General features: G+C 38.6%; 1 protein-coding gene and 1 long non-coding RNA gene across 2 annotated transcripts in view; both read right to left on the reverse strand.

Annotated features, from left to right (window-relative positions):
* LOC116698725 (uncharacterized) overlaps positions 1–18,447 on the reverse strand; it is a 350,926-nt gene that overhangs the window by 63,854 nt on the left and 268,625 nt on the right. The gene's annotated exons all lie outside the window — the stretch shown is intronic.
* The window catches only part of prkci (protein kinase C, iota), a 33,202-nt gene that overhangs the window by 4,160 nt on the left and 10,595 nt on the right, over positions 1–18,447 (reverse strand). Inside the window, exons 3-16 of the mRNA XM_032530811.1 lie at positions 17,727–17,816; positions 15,799–15,849; positions 15,124–15,209; positions 14,641–14,778; positions 14,450–14,504; positions 11,107–11,162; positions 10,118–10,294; positions 7,787–7,884; positions 5,864–5,950; positions 5,648–5,783; positions 5,410–5,497; positions 1,971–2,096; positions 1,398–1,477; positions 967–1,056 (exon numbers count right to left, since the gene is read on the reverse strand). Of these exons, the coding sequence (XP_032386702.1) occupies positions 967–1,056; positions 1,398–1,477; positions 1,971–2,096; positions 5,410–5,497; positions 5,648–5,783; positions 5,864–5,950; positions 7,787–7,884; positions 10,118–10,294; positions 11,107–11,162; positions 14,450–14,504; positions 14,641–14,778; positions 15,124–15,209; positions 15,799–15,849; positions 17,727–17,816 (1,358 nt within the window). The remainder of the gene's footprint in view (positions 1–966; positions 1,057–1,397; positions 1,478–1,970; positions 2,097–5,409; positions 5,498–5,647; positions 5,784–5,863; positions 5,951–7,786; positions 7,885–10,117; positions 10,295–11,106; positions 11,163–14,449; positions 14,505–14,640; positions 14,779–15,123; positions 15,210–15,798; positions 15,850–17,726; positions 17,817–18,447) is intronic.

Raw genomic sequence — 18,447 nt, forward strand, 5'->3', positions numbered from 1 at the left:
CCCTGGTGAAATTTTCCGTTCATAAAACTTTTTAAACAATAAGTCAATCCAACTATTTTGATAATTGATCCGTTTAGTCATTTATCAAGCACAAATCTCAAATATTTTCTGGTGCCAGTTTCTAAATGTGTGGATTTGCATCATACAATTGTAAATTAAATAGTGTTTTTGTTGTTAATACAGGCTGTCAGATGTTCCAACATACTTCATTTCCAACACCCTGGTCTACATTCATAATTACACTCACATACTGTAGTTTTAAAGAATAAACAATATATACAAATTACACATAGACACAAACACCAGTCACAGAGAGATTTAAGGAAGCATTCAAACAAATGCAATTCTCAATGACCAAGACTACAAACCAGGTTTAGAGAAAGTAATAGCAACCTCTCCGATTAGGTTAGTAGTTTACAAAGAAGTTAGAATAAAATAATTCTTTTACAAAGAAACTGGAATTAGAATTCATGAATGTCTTCCTAATGACACTGAATAGTTGTTTCACAATCTGATGGATTAAAAGGAAATGTACTCTGTAATCTGTAACCCAACATCCCGCTATTCTGTATTTGAGCCTCTGTCAGTCAGTGATCCGTCTCCACTCATTTCTTTTTCTATCTCAGTCCTCTAAATGTCTATCTGCCTGCTTTCCACAAGGACATGATTCTCATGCCATAGCAAATAACCCTCAGCCTCCACAGTTTCTACGCCTGCAGGGCAGGAGAGAGAGGGTGACAACATGTATTGAGATTTGACCTTCCATGTCTAGTAGCAGCTTTCTGTTTTTCCTTCTTACTGCAATCGATATATGGATTGATTTTTACCTATTTGGCAACCGTCATTCACTTCCTTCTTTTGAAATTATGATCAAAACCGTGCTTAAGTCGACAAATAAGGCAACTCAAGACAAGTAGGAGAGAGAGACATGGAGAGAATACTATGTGAAAAAAGTGAGTGACTCACAAGGTCCCAGTCGACATTTCGAAAGAATGGATGGCCCATGATGTCGGCAAAGCCTGTCTGAGGGTGGCAGCCTAGACGCTCCTTGGGATCCTGTGGGAGTGAGGGTGAATTAAAGGGTGAGAGACAGTATGAGATGACATTGAAGGAGACGGACAAAAAGTCAGATGACGGGCAAAAAAGACAGAGTGGGGGCAAAAAAATTGAATTTTCAAGAAAGGTGAAAAAAAAGAGTGGATTTTGGTGAAGGAAATAGTAGAAAAAAATGTATTATGGATAGGTGAAAAGGTGCAAGAGCCACAATAAGACAGAAGGATGGGGTGGAAAAAAGAAGAATGCAAGACAGTGAGAGAAGGCAGTTGGCTCTCACTAAGGCCATAATGTCATTCTCAGGGGCCAGCAGGAGCCAACACTGTTGTCTGACCCCTTCTTACCTTGTTGAGGAATCCCTTGAGAACGCTGGCGGCTTTGACTGACAAAGAGCGGGGGATTCTGATCTGTTTTTCCAATATTACTGCAGTAGGTGAGAGGAAAAAGGGGGAGGGGGGTGAGACAGACGCTCCCTTGAGGCTAAAATGACAGAATGAGGCACTGACAATGCTGCAATTATGAGCTCAATCCTGTCGAGTAAATTCACGTTGAAGATATACAGAAGCCTTTCAATGAAGTGTCAATGGCTTTTGATAAAACGGTCTTGAAAAATGACTTTAGTAACATTTTTAATTCTCATAAATCCAATCCAATCTTTCAGTAGTTACATGAAAACACAGATACATTTTGAAGCAGTATTTCCAATGAGATAACGACATGCTTTCACACATTTCCCCGTAACAGATGGTATGTGCCTGCTACTGGGAGAAGTAGCCTTTGGAATGATGTCAATACAAAGGTGTTGCATGTGTTTGCTATTTTCCTCTATTATAAACTTTAGCTGTGTGAGCGTGTGAGCGTGTGAGCGTGTGTGCGTGTGAGCGTGTGTGCGTGTGTGCGTGGCGTGTGTGCATTACCTTGGAAGAGGTAGTCTTCTGTGTTCTGGTCTGGGTTGTCAGAACTCCCGACTATGTCAAAGGGTGACCGGCCCGCCATCATCTCAAACATCAGCACGCCCAGCGCCCACCAGTCCACACTAAACCCTGAAGACACATACACATTGATGTTACAAATCATATTTATTACAAAAGAGGATACAAAAGATTGACATGCCATCTAATCTTTTTATAGATAAACAAAATAGTACCTTTATAGCAATGAGGGTAAATGTTATAGCAAAATTCTGATCAACTAAGTTTCTCTTTTATTTGCACAAAGCATACCTTTATTTTAGAGTTACTATAGCAACCACTCCCACCATGAAAGCATCCTATCAGTGTATTTGCATGCTTTCAGGCCTTGACAACAAATGTCATACTTTACTGCTTTATGTTTTATTAGAGCAAGCCATTAGGGCTTAACAACAGTATATTGAAATTTACAGTGATATATTAAAACTGTTACGTTAATTTACAAGGTATAGGCAGTGTATCCAAGATAGAAATCTGACTTGTTTTTGCTCAACATCATCTATTTTTAAGAACAAAAGACTTAAAAAATGGCGCAAACAGATGTTAATAGCATTAGATCAAATTAAAATCCAGATTCACTCGATTTATCACATCTTTTTAGGATAACCTAATAACTCAACAGTAGACAGTAGAATATTTAGTGGCAGGCTACTTAAATGTTCACAACCTGAAAATAAATTGAGCATCACAATACATGAAAGAACAGCAAGGACAGATACAAAGTTTGATAAGAGATTCTCTCAGCATTGGAACTTGATGAAAAACAGTGGGTTCTGACACGTCACAATCTATCAGAACCCCTTCCTAATACCACTTGTAGAAAGGTTCCACAAATAATTAATTTTTTGATGGTTTATTGTATATTCCCTGACTTTCTAAAGTAAAGAAGCCTCTTGTATGGACTTTTATATTATTGTTGCACTCTTCTCACAGTAATTGTATTTGGTTGCCAGTAGCACATGTAGAATTAAATTAGGCCTAATTATGTTATTTATCAGATAAACTAAACCGTTTGTCTTCTTATAAAAAGGAAACTTGGCTAGTTTACCATTTTTTATTAAGCATTGAAATAGATTATATGAGGTAAGAGTGATTGCAGTGCGTCCAACAGTGCAGTAGTTTTCTATAGTCCTATTTTCACAGCAGGACATTTTAACACATCATTGCAGGGAAATTATGTTACTTTTATGTTAATAATGTTACTAACATCATTTACAATGGCTTTGTTCTATTCTGCTATTTTACTGATAACATGCGAAAACAACGGGAGATCTTATTGCTAGGATACCTCTTTTGGTAACCAGGGAGATCTTATTCTCATTTCCATTGTATTTATAGATTTTATTACATGCAGCACTCAGTTATGATGTAGACTACACCTAACCTTTGTTCTTAATGGCTGTTAACACTTTTCTGATTCATACATGTTACTCTTCCTTACCAACATTATGGCTGCCTATATTGTAGTTGTTATTTTATTGCTTTTTTGTTTAATGGCCCATTTTTAGCTTGTTTTTCATGTTTCTGCTGTAGTGCAAAAGATCGATGTAAGTTTCATCTTATTTTGCAAATGTCTTGTTTTTTATACAGTGGGGAGAACAAGTAGTTGATACATTGACGATTTTGCAGGTTTTCCTACTTACAAAGCATGTAAAGGTCTGTAATTTTAATCATAGGAACACTTCAACTGTGAGAGACGGAATCTAAAACAAAAATCCAGTAAATCACATTGTATGATTTTTAAATAATTAATTTGCATTTTATTGCATGACATACATAACATTCACCTACCAACCAGTAAGAGTTCCAGCTCTCACAGACCTGTAAGTTTTTCTTTAAGAAGCCCTCCTGTTTTCCACTGATTCCCTGTATTAATTGCACCTATTTTGAACTTGTTACCTGTATAAAAGACAACTGTCCACAAACTCAATGAAACAGACTCCAACGTCTCCACAATGGCCAAGACCAGAGAGCTGTGTTAAGACATCAGGGATAAAATTGTAGACCTGCACAAGGCTGGGATGGGCTACAGGACAATAGGCAAGCAGCTTGGTGAGAAGGCAACAACTGTTGGCGCAATTAGTAGAAAATGGAAAAAGTGACGGTCAATCACCCTCGGTCTGGGGCTCCATGCAAGATCTCACCTCATGGGGTATCAAAGATCACGAGAAAGGTGAGGGATCAGCCCAGGACTACACGGCAGGACCTGGTCAATGACCTAAAGAGAGCTGGGACCACGGTCTCAAAGAAAACCATTAGTAACACTACGACTAACACTACTACGCCGTCATGGATTAAAATCCTACTGCGCACGTAAGGTCCCCCTGCTCTAACCAGCGCATTTCCAGGCCCATCTGAAGTTTACCAATGACCATCTGGATGATCCAGAAGAGGAATGGGAGAAGGTTATGTGGTCTGATGAGACTAAAATAAAGTTTTTTGGTCTAAACTCCACTCACCGTGTTGGGAATGAAAAAGAAGAAGGATGAGTACAACCCCAAGAACACCATCCTAACCGAGAAGCAAGGAAGTGGAAACATAATTCTTTTGGGATGCTTTTCCGCAAAGGGGACAGGGCGACTGCACTGTATTGAGAGGGGATGGATGGGGCCATGTATCGCAAGATTTTGGCCAACAACATCCTTCCCTCAGTAAGAGCATTGAAGATGGGTTGTGGCTCGGTCTTCCAGCATGACGACAAACCAAAACACACAGCCAGGGCAACTAAGGAGTGGCTCCGTAAGAAGCATCTCAAGGTCCTGGAGTGGCCTAGCCAGTCTCCAGACCCGAACCCAACAGATAATCTTTGGAGGGAGCTAAAAGTCCGTATTGCCCAGTGACAGCCCCAAAACCTGAAGGATCTGGAGACGGTCTGTATGGAGGAGTGGGACAAAATCCCTGCTGCAGTGTGAGAAAACCTGGTCAAGAACTACAGGAAATGTATGATCTCTGTAATTGCAAACAAAGGTTGCTGTACAAAATTTTAAGTTCTGCTTTTCTGATGTATCAAACACTTATGTCGTGCAATAAAGTAAAAAAAATGATTAAAAATCATATGTGATTTTTCTGGATTTTTGTTTTAGATTCCGCCTCTCACAGTTGAAGTGAACCTATGATAACAATTACAGACCTCTACATGCTTTGTAAGTAGGAAAACTGAAATTTGATACACTGCTGAAAAAATTAGCAGTGTATTAAATACTTCTCTTTGCTGTATGTATACTAATTTGAAGAATTACTGTCAAGTAGTCAGCACCACTGTAGCATCCATAAATCATGACTGAGAGCAGCATACCAGATATTACTCTGTAATGCCTCCTATTTTGTATCATAGCAAAGAAAAGGATAGAATTTTTAGTAAGTGCTTGTGTGTTGTAATTCTCACCATAATCCTCTCCTCTGAGTATTTCCGGGGCAATGTAATTAGGGGTACCACAGAAAGTGCTTGTTGTATCGCCGGGTCTCAAGCCCTCCTGCAAAAACAATAAGATCATTAGCTGCGAGATCATCTCAGAGGGCTGTAAACCGACACTTGTAACGCCTTGCTGGTGCTTTTATCCAAAGTGCATTGTGGTATCATTAGACCCTACATTTTCTTATACACAGCAAACTGCATTCCACACCTTGCACATGCCGTAGTCTGTAAGCTTGATGTGTCCCTCAGAGTCAAGCAGCACGTTGTCCAGCTTCAGATCTCTGTAGATGATTCCCCGCTCGTGGAGGTAGTTGAGTGCCAGACTGATCTCTGCCGAGTAGAATCTGAGAAAGAGATTATGGTGTATTCAAAATCACATATAGGTACAAAAAGACAATCAATCTTATCCAATGTGGGACTCTACCTTGCGTGTTCTTCGGGGAGTTTCCTTTGTCTCTGCATGTGGAACATAAGATCGCCACCATTCACATATTCAATAACAAAGAAAAGTCTGTAAAAAGAAGCAAATGTTATAGAGTTGAATACTTGAATATGTCATTAATATTACAAAGAAAAGTCTAAGATTAAAGTTGAAGACGTTTGCAGGCGCTTTAACCACAATGGGGATCATCCCATGACAGCACTCTTTCCGACCTTAATCATAGCAGCAGTAGGTGAGGAAACACTCTTAAGGCGCTGACACACAAACCCAATTATCGGCTGTCAGACAGTCTGGCGAGGTCGTTGACTCGAGTTTGTTCGGTGTGTTCCGTGCCGTCGTCAGTCGGAGGAGCCGTCAACTTTCACTTTGGCCGATTTGACTTCATGAAACAAGCAGTGGGCAGTCGGACTCAATGAGTGCTAGCCCTTGACTAGCGAATCAGTGCACAAGAAAACCAGCCAGTATCTTCCAGTTACTAGCAATCGTTTTTTCTTTCATTTACCGAGTAATGACAACAATGATCTTTCTTGACTACTATCACTAACACTAACACTCTGATGAAAACAATGAGCCCGTGCTCTGTGTTAACTAGGTCTAGAGAGAGATTTTCCGTCATTCCCGGTGTAAATCTTTTGGGCGACAATACAGATTAGCGCCGCCTGCTGTTATGGAGACATATTACATCTTGCGCACGCACAGAACGTACGCTTCGGTGTGTTCTGAGGCACTTTTTTTGACCAACTCAGGGAGCCGACTGATCAGTCTGACTGCCTTTTCTGCCGACGGTCGGCTGTCAAGTTGGTGTGTCAGAGCCTTTAGACGTATTGTTGAAACACTCATCTGTATTCTTTTGAGATGCACCGACAGACAATTGGGTACATGGACTGTATTTACCGTATTGGTCCGTATTTAATATGACCCTGATTATAAGACGGCCCCCCTCCCCCCTTTATCAAGACTCATTTTCGGAAAAATTCTTTATAAAAGCCAAAACATTGTTTTCATAAAAGAAAATAATTTTATTTGAAAATAATTATAATAAAAAAAACATTGAATAAAACAACATAGGCTGTTGTTTTTAACATCTTTTAAATAAAAAAATATTTTCAATATCTTTTTAGATGACAGTGTCACATTTAAATTAATGGTAAATATTTCAGGCCTTCAGCTAAATGACTGCTCTGGTAACGGGCATCCCATCATTCAGTTTTTCTGTCACGTAATCACACACTCCGTTGTCAATCTCTTGGAAGCAGCCACTTTGAGGACCACGTTAAGATTTTCTCTGGCTGTATGCATTTTTAAACAATGTAACATCTCTATGACAACGCCTCGTTGTACTTACGTTCTGCTTCCAACTTCCAGGTTTTTAATAATGTTAGTGATATTGAGAGGCTTGCTTTAGTTACACCTCTAGTGATGAATTCTCACTTCAGTCACTATCTCTCTCCACTATATAACGTTATGTGTTTTCGGGCGCCCGTTGAGGCTCAGTCTAAAACTCTGCTTTTTCAACCAGCTGTTTGTAACATTTTATTTTTATAGTTTATAGCTGACTTCTCTATTGGCTGTGGGAAGAAGTGACGTCCCTTACATTATGCGACTTGAACAGCTGAAAGTCTAGACCCCGATTATAAGATGACCCCACTTTTTCAGACTTTTTTCTAGGAAAAAAACCTTGTCTTATATATTTGGACCAATACGGTATATAGCGTTTTTGTAGTAACCACTCAAAGTATGACTGTTCATCTGCACACACTGCCCACACTGCAATGACACAGAGCTAGTTAAAAAATGGAATTAATTTTCAATTATTTAAAAAAAACATCAAAATCAGTTTAATTTTCCAAATTCTTGCAGACTGCAGAAAAAAAACATGTCACAAAAACAGGAAAAGGCTCTCACCGGCTTTCTGTCTGAAAACAGGAGTGGAGGCCGACCAGGAAGGGATGATTAGAGGCCTGCTCAAAAACGTGTTTTTCTGTTTGGACCCAGTCAATGTCCTGGAAAAGAAACGCACAAAGAAACAACTGGGTGTAAATCAGAGATCATTCTAACATAGTACCCTTGAACTTATAAAAAAGCTGAAAAAGCACAGCACTTGATTGAGCACACTGGATATAGATAGAGAGACCAGGGTGGGCAGCAACAGGATAAAGGGCGATACCAGTAGAAGCAAAGGCAGGTCACTATCAATGGCTGGATGATGAGTTTGAACACGGATGCTGCTTATGCTGACAGGATAGGGACAACAGAACACCACCATTGATCGAAAGGCACTTGTCAGTTTGTCAATCAAGCTAAGTGAGTCTAATCAAGGCTAACTACTCCCATTGCCTCTGGCTGTGCTGCTACATGTGTTCAACGAGATCAATTCCTGAGGACATGATGGTTTATCTACACGGTCTTAGAAAGAATGATGACTCGGAAGAGGTCTGTCAACTTAACTCAAAGTGTTTCAGACAAGATACACAAGCCGGACGGTCAATCAAATAAGACAAATGTACGTTTTGCTGTAAATAACAGCTCCCATTGATTGTGCCAAGTGCAGTAATTATACACGGCAGTGACAGAAGACTTACTTCACTATTTAATCTTCTCACATCTCAATAGATAGAAGTGTTCTATTATTGTCACACTGGACAGACTTGAAAGGAACAGTTACGCTTTTAAGATTTTGAACATTTTTCCTTTGTAAGTGGCTGGTCTAACTAAATTACAAGTTGTAATAATTACTTGTTTCACTATTAGTGAATGAGTAAGATTATATGAAATGTCTAAAAGTGAAATGATTAGTTGATTAATTGACAAGTTGATCAACATTATCAAATATTTTCATAATTGATTAATCATTTAGTGTTGTTTTTAAAGACAAAATACCAATGACTTCGATTCCAGGCTCTCCAATGTGAAGACTTTTTGCTTTTCTCTAGTATCACTGTAGTATCACTTTTCTCTTTTATTACTGTACTATCCTTGTTGCACTATTTTACAACAAGAAAAGAATAGATCTTTATTGTCATTGTGCTTAGAACAAAGAAAATAGGTAAATAAGTTGTAGTAAATTTAAGCAAATAAAATTGAAAACATATTTACAAAGACAAGCGATTAAGAACGAGATAAAGTGACCACAAACAGTACATTGTTGGTTAATTAGCACTATGTATGGTGGTGCAATACTGCAATATGGTAGGTGACATTGTAAACAATTGAGAAAATAATAATAAATTAAATAAAAAATAAAAAAAAGTAGGTTGCAGCTCTGGAAATGTCCTCATACGGTCCTTTTTCGTTCTCCAAAACTGGCAGCAGTGTAAACAGATCAAATAATAATTGTGTATGTTATTGTCACAAAAGTGTTCAAACCTCAGCACTGGAGAAGACCGCCGGGCAGATTTGTGTCTCTGATCTTGAGCCAATTAATGCTAAATTCCGTTTTTAATACACTTTTGTGTATAGTGAAAACATGCAAAAATGTCTCATTAACAGTAAGTGTTAAAAAAAAAAAATGAATAGCTGATGGGGTTCGATAGCAGTTCATTGAATGTGAAGCCAGTTCCAAATCCGGTTATTTAATCACAGTCCTTTTGAATCCCTAATCAAATCTTTTTGGGTAAGATTGTTTGGTTGGGAATGAAGACATCCTCAGTGTTTTTAGTTTACTTCTTCAGCACACATAATTTTTCACTGCTCTGTGACATTTCATTTACTACGTCCTGACTTATTTGTCTTTTTGCTACAAGGGAAAACATTAAGCATGTGAGTACCCTCCCACAACTATTGTATTTCACAGTTGTTTCGTTGACTTCGGCGAAGTGTATTCACACTTTGGAACAGTTGAGTCATGATACATCCATTGTTTAAGTAATGGTTTAGGGCTTTCCGCCATGTTCAGTAAGTCAGTCTTGTTAACAACTGTGTCACTGAGTTAGCACGTTTGTATACCTCACCATTTTTTTTCTCTTTGCAGATGCCTGTAGTGCGGGAAAAAGGCAAAAGAGAATATCTAAGAGAGATTGGGAAGGAGAGATTCAATAAGATATTTGTTGGCCGTGGGAACCAGATCCAAAATGGAACCAGCTATCAAAACCCATCCCTAATCCTCTACAAAATCACTTGAATTAGAACCTGCCAACTCTGTGTGTCAGAGTCCTTGCAAAGGCTGGCCTACAATTGTCATTTTAACATTTGCCAACATTTTGACTCTGATGGCGTGTCCCACATCAGTGTTGTTACCTCATCGTCATTGACCAGCTCCTTCTTCACCACCTTCATGGCGTAGATGCGCTCCGTCTTCTTCAGCTGCACCAACAGCACCTTGGCGTAGCTGCCTCTGCCGATAACCCTCAGCAGATCAAAGTCTGCCAGGCCCAGGCTGGAAGGCGATTTTCCTGTGTCTCTACTGCTCCGCGCCTGGGGGGCAACATAGGAAGTGAGAAGGTAAGCATGAAATACCGGCATACAAACAACCTAATGTGATAAACACAAAGTCAACTCTGCAAAAATTTGACATGCAACATTTCAGAACATTAGCATTTGTCAACATAGTTTTCATTGAACTATTGACGAAGCTGGTGATTTGGTTTGTGCACGAGCGTGATTTCCTTGGGGTGGTTTCTGAATGAAGTTTTAACTGCACCACTTTTTTTTTGTTAAAGTGAATCTTAGTAATCTTTCTTGTCTGTATTATGTATTACACAACCTCTATCAGATTAGTCCTTGCTGTATTATTCCATTACTGCTCTTTACCTATATCATTTCCTCACCTATCTTTTTCTCTCTTCTCTCCGGTAATCTTTTCTGTATTGATGTAGTAGATAAGGTAATTTCTTGGTATCTTTGTCTATCTTTTTATCTGTGTCCCCCCCAAAAAAACAACCACATCCCAAGCCATTAATCTGCCTTGGCTGTTAAGGGCTGTGATAAAAGGTACTTTATTAGCTCCACCAAAGGAAATCAATACCCACAGCACTGCAAGGGCACCTTTTTCTGCATGCGCTCTATATCACACTAGCAGGTGGAAGAAGCATCACTCAAATGTACATAACGGCAAAATATGCAGACACAAACCTGCTTCCAATTACAGGTGATTTTATTCTTGCTCACCCTCTCACGCTGATTTCTCACTCTAAATATACACACACATATATCCATCTAGACAACATGACAGATTGACATATTATGAGTCACACATCAACAGTGTTTGAAAAGATTTTCTCTCTCACCTCCTTCTCTTCTCCATCGTAAGTCAAGCTTTCTCTGGAGTCTTTATTCTGAGGGCCTGTGAGAGAGGAGAAAGTGACAGACAGACAGAAGGCGAGGGGGAGGCAGAAGAGGGGGAAAAAAGATGAGGAGAAGGAGGAGAGAAAGTAGGTGATAGACAGTCGTCACATGCTTTGTTCACAGCCCTGCAGTTTCTCTCTGCTGGGTTAGAAAAGAAAATACCCTTTTGAATCCATCCTTGTTTAACAACACAACAAATACAGAGTATTTAAAGTAATAAGTAGAATGTAAATTTATTTTGTATTTGTGACCATTTAAGTGATACTAAATCCATATAGATGCATTTTAAAACAGGCTTAAACTAAGATATTTGCATCTCAATGTCTCCATGATTGCACACCACAACTTCCCAGGTGGCCTGTAAGTATCTATGGTTGAAGGAGTTTCAACTGCCTCACTTACAACAGCAACAACGATACTAAGCCCTCTCATCCCAGTGAGCCTCTCCACCACCTGAATGGACTTCAGTCGGGTGCTGTACGTAAATCCCAAATGCAGCTGACCCAATTTGTAGTCTGGGTGGTCGCTGCTATGCTAATGACAACAATCTCCAGAGGTTAGTTTAATTTTTTTTAAGGATAAGTCTGGTAATATTCTATATTTCTCTTAAAGTCAATAAATTCCATGAAAAAAGGAAACCAACAATGAATTGATCATAACAACAAGTGTTGTTTGTCCACAAAGCCTGATGTCTTATATACACCTATGCGTCACAGAGCGCCATTGTTGTCCACAAATCATTCAAAAACCATCAATGAGCCACACCGTTACAAAGGGTGGTTTGCTCCTTTATTACGATGAACACACAATGGGCACTGTAGTTTATTTTTACGTCCTGCTGCCGTAAATACATGAGTAAAAATAGTCCCCAAACAAAAAAGTTTAACATTTTATTTATTACTGTTTGAGTAACATTTACTGAAAATTATTATTTTTTGCCTCAAAATTGCTCAAAGTGTGGTGAGACAGGAAACATGGGTAGATTTAGGGGTACATTAGAAAAAAATAGTTTGTTAAATGAGTCTTACATCTTCCAAACAAATGAAACGTCTTGGGAGCCATACACGAGCTGAGAAAGTCACAGAATATAGGGAGACGGGCTAACACACTGCTGGTTTTGGTCTCTTTATGGGATTTGTTGACAATAACAGAAATAAAACATAGCAGCAGCCTTTTAAGAACAGGGTGGCTACAGGTATTAACAAGTTAAATTAAGACTTTTTAGACCAATTCTAAATGAAATTTAAGACCAAATTTACGATGGAAATACAAAGTGGAAATATCACAGTATCTTCCAAGTAAACACAAAATTAACAGTATGGTAAAATAACAATAATCTGTTGAGTTTAAGAACATGAGTTAATGTGTGTAATCTAAAAGCATAACACAAAAAGTAATTGCTGTCCTAATTTATATTATTACAATATTTTCAGAACATTTGGTCCCTTGAACAAATGGTTATAACATCAAGTGAAATAACAATCAAGTGAATATTAAAAAAACACTGTTCCTTTGAACAAAACAAATAATAAATGCCAATTTCCAGCTGCTTTTAAAATGCAAAGACTCTTATATGATTTGTGCCTAACAGACAGAGAGAGAGAGAGAGAGAGAGAGAGACGAGCAGAGAGAGGGAGAGAGAGAGGAGAGAGGAGATTGCAGTTTGTGGAGTATCATCATGGAGAGAGAGTAGAACAGACGGTGTGTAAGAGTATTTTGCGGTGTGGGAATGTGTGTGTGTGTGTGTGTGTGTGTGTGGGAATGTGTGTGGTGTGGTGTGTGTGTTGTGGGTGGTCTGTGGTGTGTGTGGTATCTATCTATATGTGTGTTTCAGGTCTCCATGTGACCAATTTTGTTCAAGTTTTGATGTCTACTCCTGAGCTTTTGTGAATATACTTGGAAAATAATTAATCTACTATAATAACAAAACAGTGACTTGGCACTAGAGAAAGCCTTCCCAAAAGGTGTCCTTACCAATTTATAACAATACACGCACATGCAAGTCCAGCTGTTTGCTTTTAGTTTTCGGTCAGTGTCTCGAACATAATTACAAACGCACCGCCTTTCTGGACTTCTGTGACGAGGTCTTTTTTATATATGGCGCCAATCCAAATTTAGCCCCGTATCTGGTCTTGTCTTTTCACAGGTAAATGACTGTACAAGCCTGATCTGGAAGCATGCTTGGAAACACTTCTTCAGTCCCGTCATTGGACACTGTAGAATTGTGTCTTGTCACGGTCCTCAGCCCCCCCCCCGTCACCTCGGCTCCGAGTGTTGGCGTAGAGCCACAAACTGCTCGTAGGTCAGTGGCGTTGTTGCTGTACATTTCCCGCGTAACATCTAGCGTTGTGTAGCGTTGGACATGGTTGCTAGCGGTGGAGAAGAACTAGTGATGGCGGGGTGCTGCGTGCCTTACGTAGGCTAGTCTCTGTGTGTTTGCTTTGTACGTGCGATTCCAACGCTCTGATCCCATTGGCCCAAGTTTGAAAATCTTCCGCACATAACGCAGTTCGCTTCATCAGCATCTTCAGGCACGACCTTAACGAGGATACTCGTTGTTTTCAAGCTATTTGTCTATTTGTCACTGAACTTGCATTTCCCGTGTTTCTAGACGGCTATCAACAATTACTGCATCACTTGCATGCTGCGAAATTACGAATCCCGCGAAATTACAAATCTCACTGACTACGGCCACGTCAACACACGCCCACGAAGAAGCTTGATTGGTTGAAGTGGTTAAGGTTAGGATAGCCGATTGGTCAGGGGATAGGACATGTACAAATGGGGTTATGTTACCGCGACAACGCAGCGCCAAAGCCTACCGGAAAAAATATTCAACAACAGATTGCCTGCATTTTCGCCGGACATGACAAAAAACATATTTAAGACCACCCGATCTGAATTTAAGAAAATTTTAATGCTTTTTAAGGCCTTAATTTAGGAAACGTGATTTAAGACTTTATAAGACTTTTAAGGACCCGCGGCCACCCTGAAGAATGATGGTCAAAAGCTGCAGACAATGAGTCAATTTAGGGCAAAAAAATGGCCAAGAGATTCAGAAGAGAGTGAAAATAAAAAGATTTAAAACAAAAAAAAATTAACAAAAGTCTGTAATTTGATGAGCAGTTTGTGGCAGAAGGCAGATCATCTATCATGAGCTTTTTCTTTATGTGCTTCTTTCAATACTATATTTTGTGCAATAAAAGAGCTTTTGAGTGTGTTGGTGTGTGTTGGTGGTGTGTGTGTGTGGTGGTGTGGGGTGTGTGTTGTTGTGTGTGTGGTTACCTGGCTGTTCAGTTTGGTCTAATTGACTCGATGGTTGGCCGGGCATGATTGGTTCCTAGACAACAACATTTGTCATTAAGTATAATCAGCATTGAAAAACAAAATACAATCTTAAGTGTATGTATGAGTCGTGGTAACTATCCACTTTACGCCATCAAACTATTGAGTGTGATGTACGTCACAGCCATCACCTGGCTCATCGGTCTGCCACACTCCACTGTGACCAGTTTATGGCACTTCTTGTGCACCAGCAGTTTGCAGTTGATGCATTTGTAGCCTTGTCTTCCCAAACCCCAGATCCGGTCTGTACAGATGGCACAGTGGGCTCGCTGCTCATGAAGGCAGACGGAGAAAAATCATCATCACAAACAAGCACACATTATATTCCAGGCAATGTTACAGAGGCTGTGATGGCTTCTGAAACATGAAGTACTGTTGGTTTACAATCAAATTGTTCTGTTTCATCATCATTCCTCTTATCTTATTAAACAAGACAAAGACAAATTACTTCAGAGTAGCCTATGTCTCATTCTCCTTTTATTATACCTATAGTAACTAAACTTTGAAATCTGCATTGTGTTTAGGTTTTGCATGTAACACAGCAGCTATCTCCCCCAGTACAATAATTCAACAGTAATAATGTAAAATATGGGAAGTTCAGCGGCATGTCTCACCCTGTTAAAGCGCTTGGCCTGAAAGGCGTGACCACTGGCATAGTAGAGCTTTCTCCAGCGCCGGGCTCCACGCCGATATATGGACTCTGTGAAAAGAGGAAAAGGAAGTCCAGCTTCACGTGTGTGCGTACATTGTACATGGCATAGATTTGAATGGAATACACATGATGGATAATATGGGCAAAACATAGGATCAATAAGATTTTGAGTTTGTGAAATTATGTTCAGAAATAATTTTAAGGTTGTGGATTTAAAGTATGTCACACTTTATGAGCCCGTCAAAAAACTAAGTTCTTCTGTATGTGATACTATAATTTTGCACGCACATATTTATGTTCCAAGCACATATTTTGGCCCCATTTTCCAAAATGTATACTACTTCAGTGTCACATACATTGTGGAAAGTTTGAGTTTCACACAGTTTTCTGCTTTGAATCAGTCAGATGTTAAAAAATGTTATAGGTTTACAAAGGTTTATACATAACTACATGCTTTAAAAGTAGAATTGTTTTACAAACTCAAGTCTTAATGACCCTTATTTGTGCCCATAAGTCTGAACCATTGCCATTTTAAAATTCTCCTGGGTAAATAATTTGCTTAAGTGTCCCAAGCTTTTTTTTTGGAACCCCTGCTGACAAATTAGATAAAACTAAATAGGGAAAAGGTTCAACTCACTGTCTTCTCCCGGACACGGCATGCCAGGTTTCTCTGGTACACATGGGAACACTGGGAAGCATGACAAAACACAAAAAAACAGTTACAAAAACATTTAGTATGTCTATTTCATCTAACGGAGGCAAGTCTGACAGCATTCATGTGAAGGTGTTTGTATGATACAGAGTACATTTTACTTCCTCTCATGACAGCACTTAAGACAACTTGTAGCAAAACTGTTGCCTTTAAGTCTACAAGAATTCATAAGTGTAGTCATTTTGGCTCAGGTACAAAAGTCTAGATCAAAAAGGGTTTGTATGATACAGAGTAAGTTTAATTCCTAACAGCATGAGGACATTTAGAAATGTAGCAAAACTGTTGACCTTTAAGCTCTTACAATGCATTCACTAAGTTGTTATTTAGGGCTGAGATATTAAAAACTGTCATAAAAAAAATCGTGCAATATAGTAAGTAAAGAATTACCTAAAAGCAATGTCGCATGGACATTTTGAAGGAATCTACATTTTGAATTAAATGCAGTCATGGTGCACTTTTGGAACAAATTTATGGTAGTGTAGTTCTTAATCTTGTATGCTTGTGTAAAAATTGTTCTTAAATGGTTTTCATAAACATGGTGAGATAGTCATACCGGCAGGTGCAATATCCATCATGGGATATGGACACAATAGGAACCCCGTAATTTGTAAATAGCTTTCATTTTGTTTTTCTGTCTATCTTGTATTATTTTTAATATCTCTAACATCTTGCTCTTCTTCTGGCTTTTTAACTGTAGAAGGGCAGACCAAAGCGACGTGGCTACGCTGACAGGCTCGAAACGAGCAGTACCTAGTACCCCCTAGCACCGTCACAAGTTCCTTTCTTTCCATGTCTGACCTGCCCTCCCGCCTCCACGTGTATCTGACCCCTATTCTGATTTGGATTGTACAACTGTATCAAAACCAAAACCCCGTTGCTCTAAACCCCAGGTCCATAGTATATACACACAAGCGTCATCAATTTTCATATCTCCACAGCAGAACACCCCTTCCGCTTTGACCTTACACCTATGTCTGGACAGCCCTGCTCTGACCATGAGTTTTAAAGACTATTTGTCAAGAAGCTAACTTAATGATGTGAAATACCCAAAGGGCATAAAATCACAGCAGAAGTCATTTTACAGGTATGCAGCATTAACAACATGTTTGATGCTTATTTTGTGTACATATCTAGTTCGTGCAGTTGTGCAAGACATTATATACATATATATATATATATATATAATATATATATATATAATATATATATAATATATATATATATATATATATTATATATATATATACTATATATAATACATACATACATACATATACATATATAATATAATACATACCTACATACATAATCATACATATACATACATACATACTACATAAACTAATAATACATACATACATAGATCATACATACATACAATAATACATACATAATACTACATACATATAATCATCATATATATATATATTATATATATACACATATATATATATACATTACACACATATATATTATATATATATATATATCAATATAACAAACACACACACACACACACACCACACATATATATATAAAAAAAAAAACTTAAACGCAAGCAGCATAAGCGTATTTTGCATTATTGTTGGATTGCTTTCCTACATATTATTTATTTCCAGGATGACCTGGGGTCTGTACCACAAAGCGAGAAGTGGGTTCACCAGCTACCATTGATGCTGCCAAACTTGACCGGCCATAAAAGGCTCAACAGAGAGGTGAGTGGACCAGTTATAGAGCAGAGAGTCAGATCAGATAACAGGCTTCTTCTCGAGAACATCCTGTGAAAATGTTAAATCTTGAAACGGTTTGCGGTATGTTATTAATACAGCTTGTGTAAAAGCAGTAAGGCTTACCATGGATAATGAGCTCTGAGTCTTTGTTGACTTCGTAGAGACGCAGAGCTTCTTCCAACTCCAGCTGAGACGACACGGTGCAGGGGTCACCTGACAGCACAGGGAAGACAAGAGTTCACTCACCACGGGGAAAAAAAGGTTATACTGTGAGACAACAGGTGCAGGACGGCAATCAGAGTGTTTTTACATCCTCTGAACTAACCTTGTTTCTCTAAAACCTACATGTACTTGAATTGGATTTCTCAAATCTGAAGTACACCAGTCTATTGAGATACAACACCACAGCTTGAAGACAATATTTTTCTTCTTCCCTTTTACGTTAAAGCATTTGGACGGACAGCAGAGAGAGGACGGTTTTTTCTTAAAATGATTCAGTTTTAGTCAGACTTTGTGTTTAATTATTTGAGATATAAGTAGAGCTTCCACAATTCATTAAATAAACAATTAGTTGACCAACAAAAAATGAATCAACTATTTTGAGAATTGGTTTCAAGGTAATAATTTAAAACAAAAAAGCATAACATTTGCTAGTTTGATACTTTTAAGGATTTGACGCTTTTCTTCTTCATACATCAGAATCAGATTTATCACCAAGAAACTTTTCATTTAGAAAATTCCTATTACAGTCTATTTAAAAGTAACATCACTCCTCTGTTGGAACAGTGCAAACAAGATATTAAAAGATGGTCTATTTTGCCACTCTCTCTTATCGGGAGAATAA

This window comes from Etheostoma spectabile, chromosome 12, assembly GCF_008692095.1.
Source record: "Etheostoma spectabile isolate EspeVRDwgs_2016 chromosome 12, UIUC_Espe_1.0, whole genome shotgun sequence".
In the NCBI taxonomy this organism is placed as follows: Eukaryota; Metazoa; Chordata; class Actinopteri; order Perciformes; family Percidae; genus Etheostoma; species Etheostoma spectabile.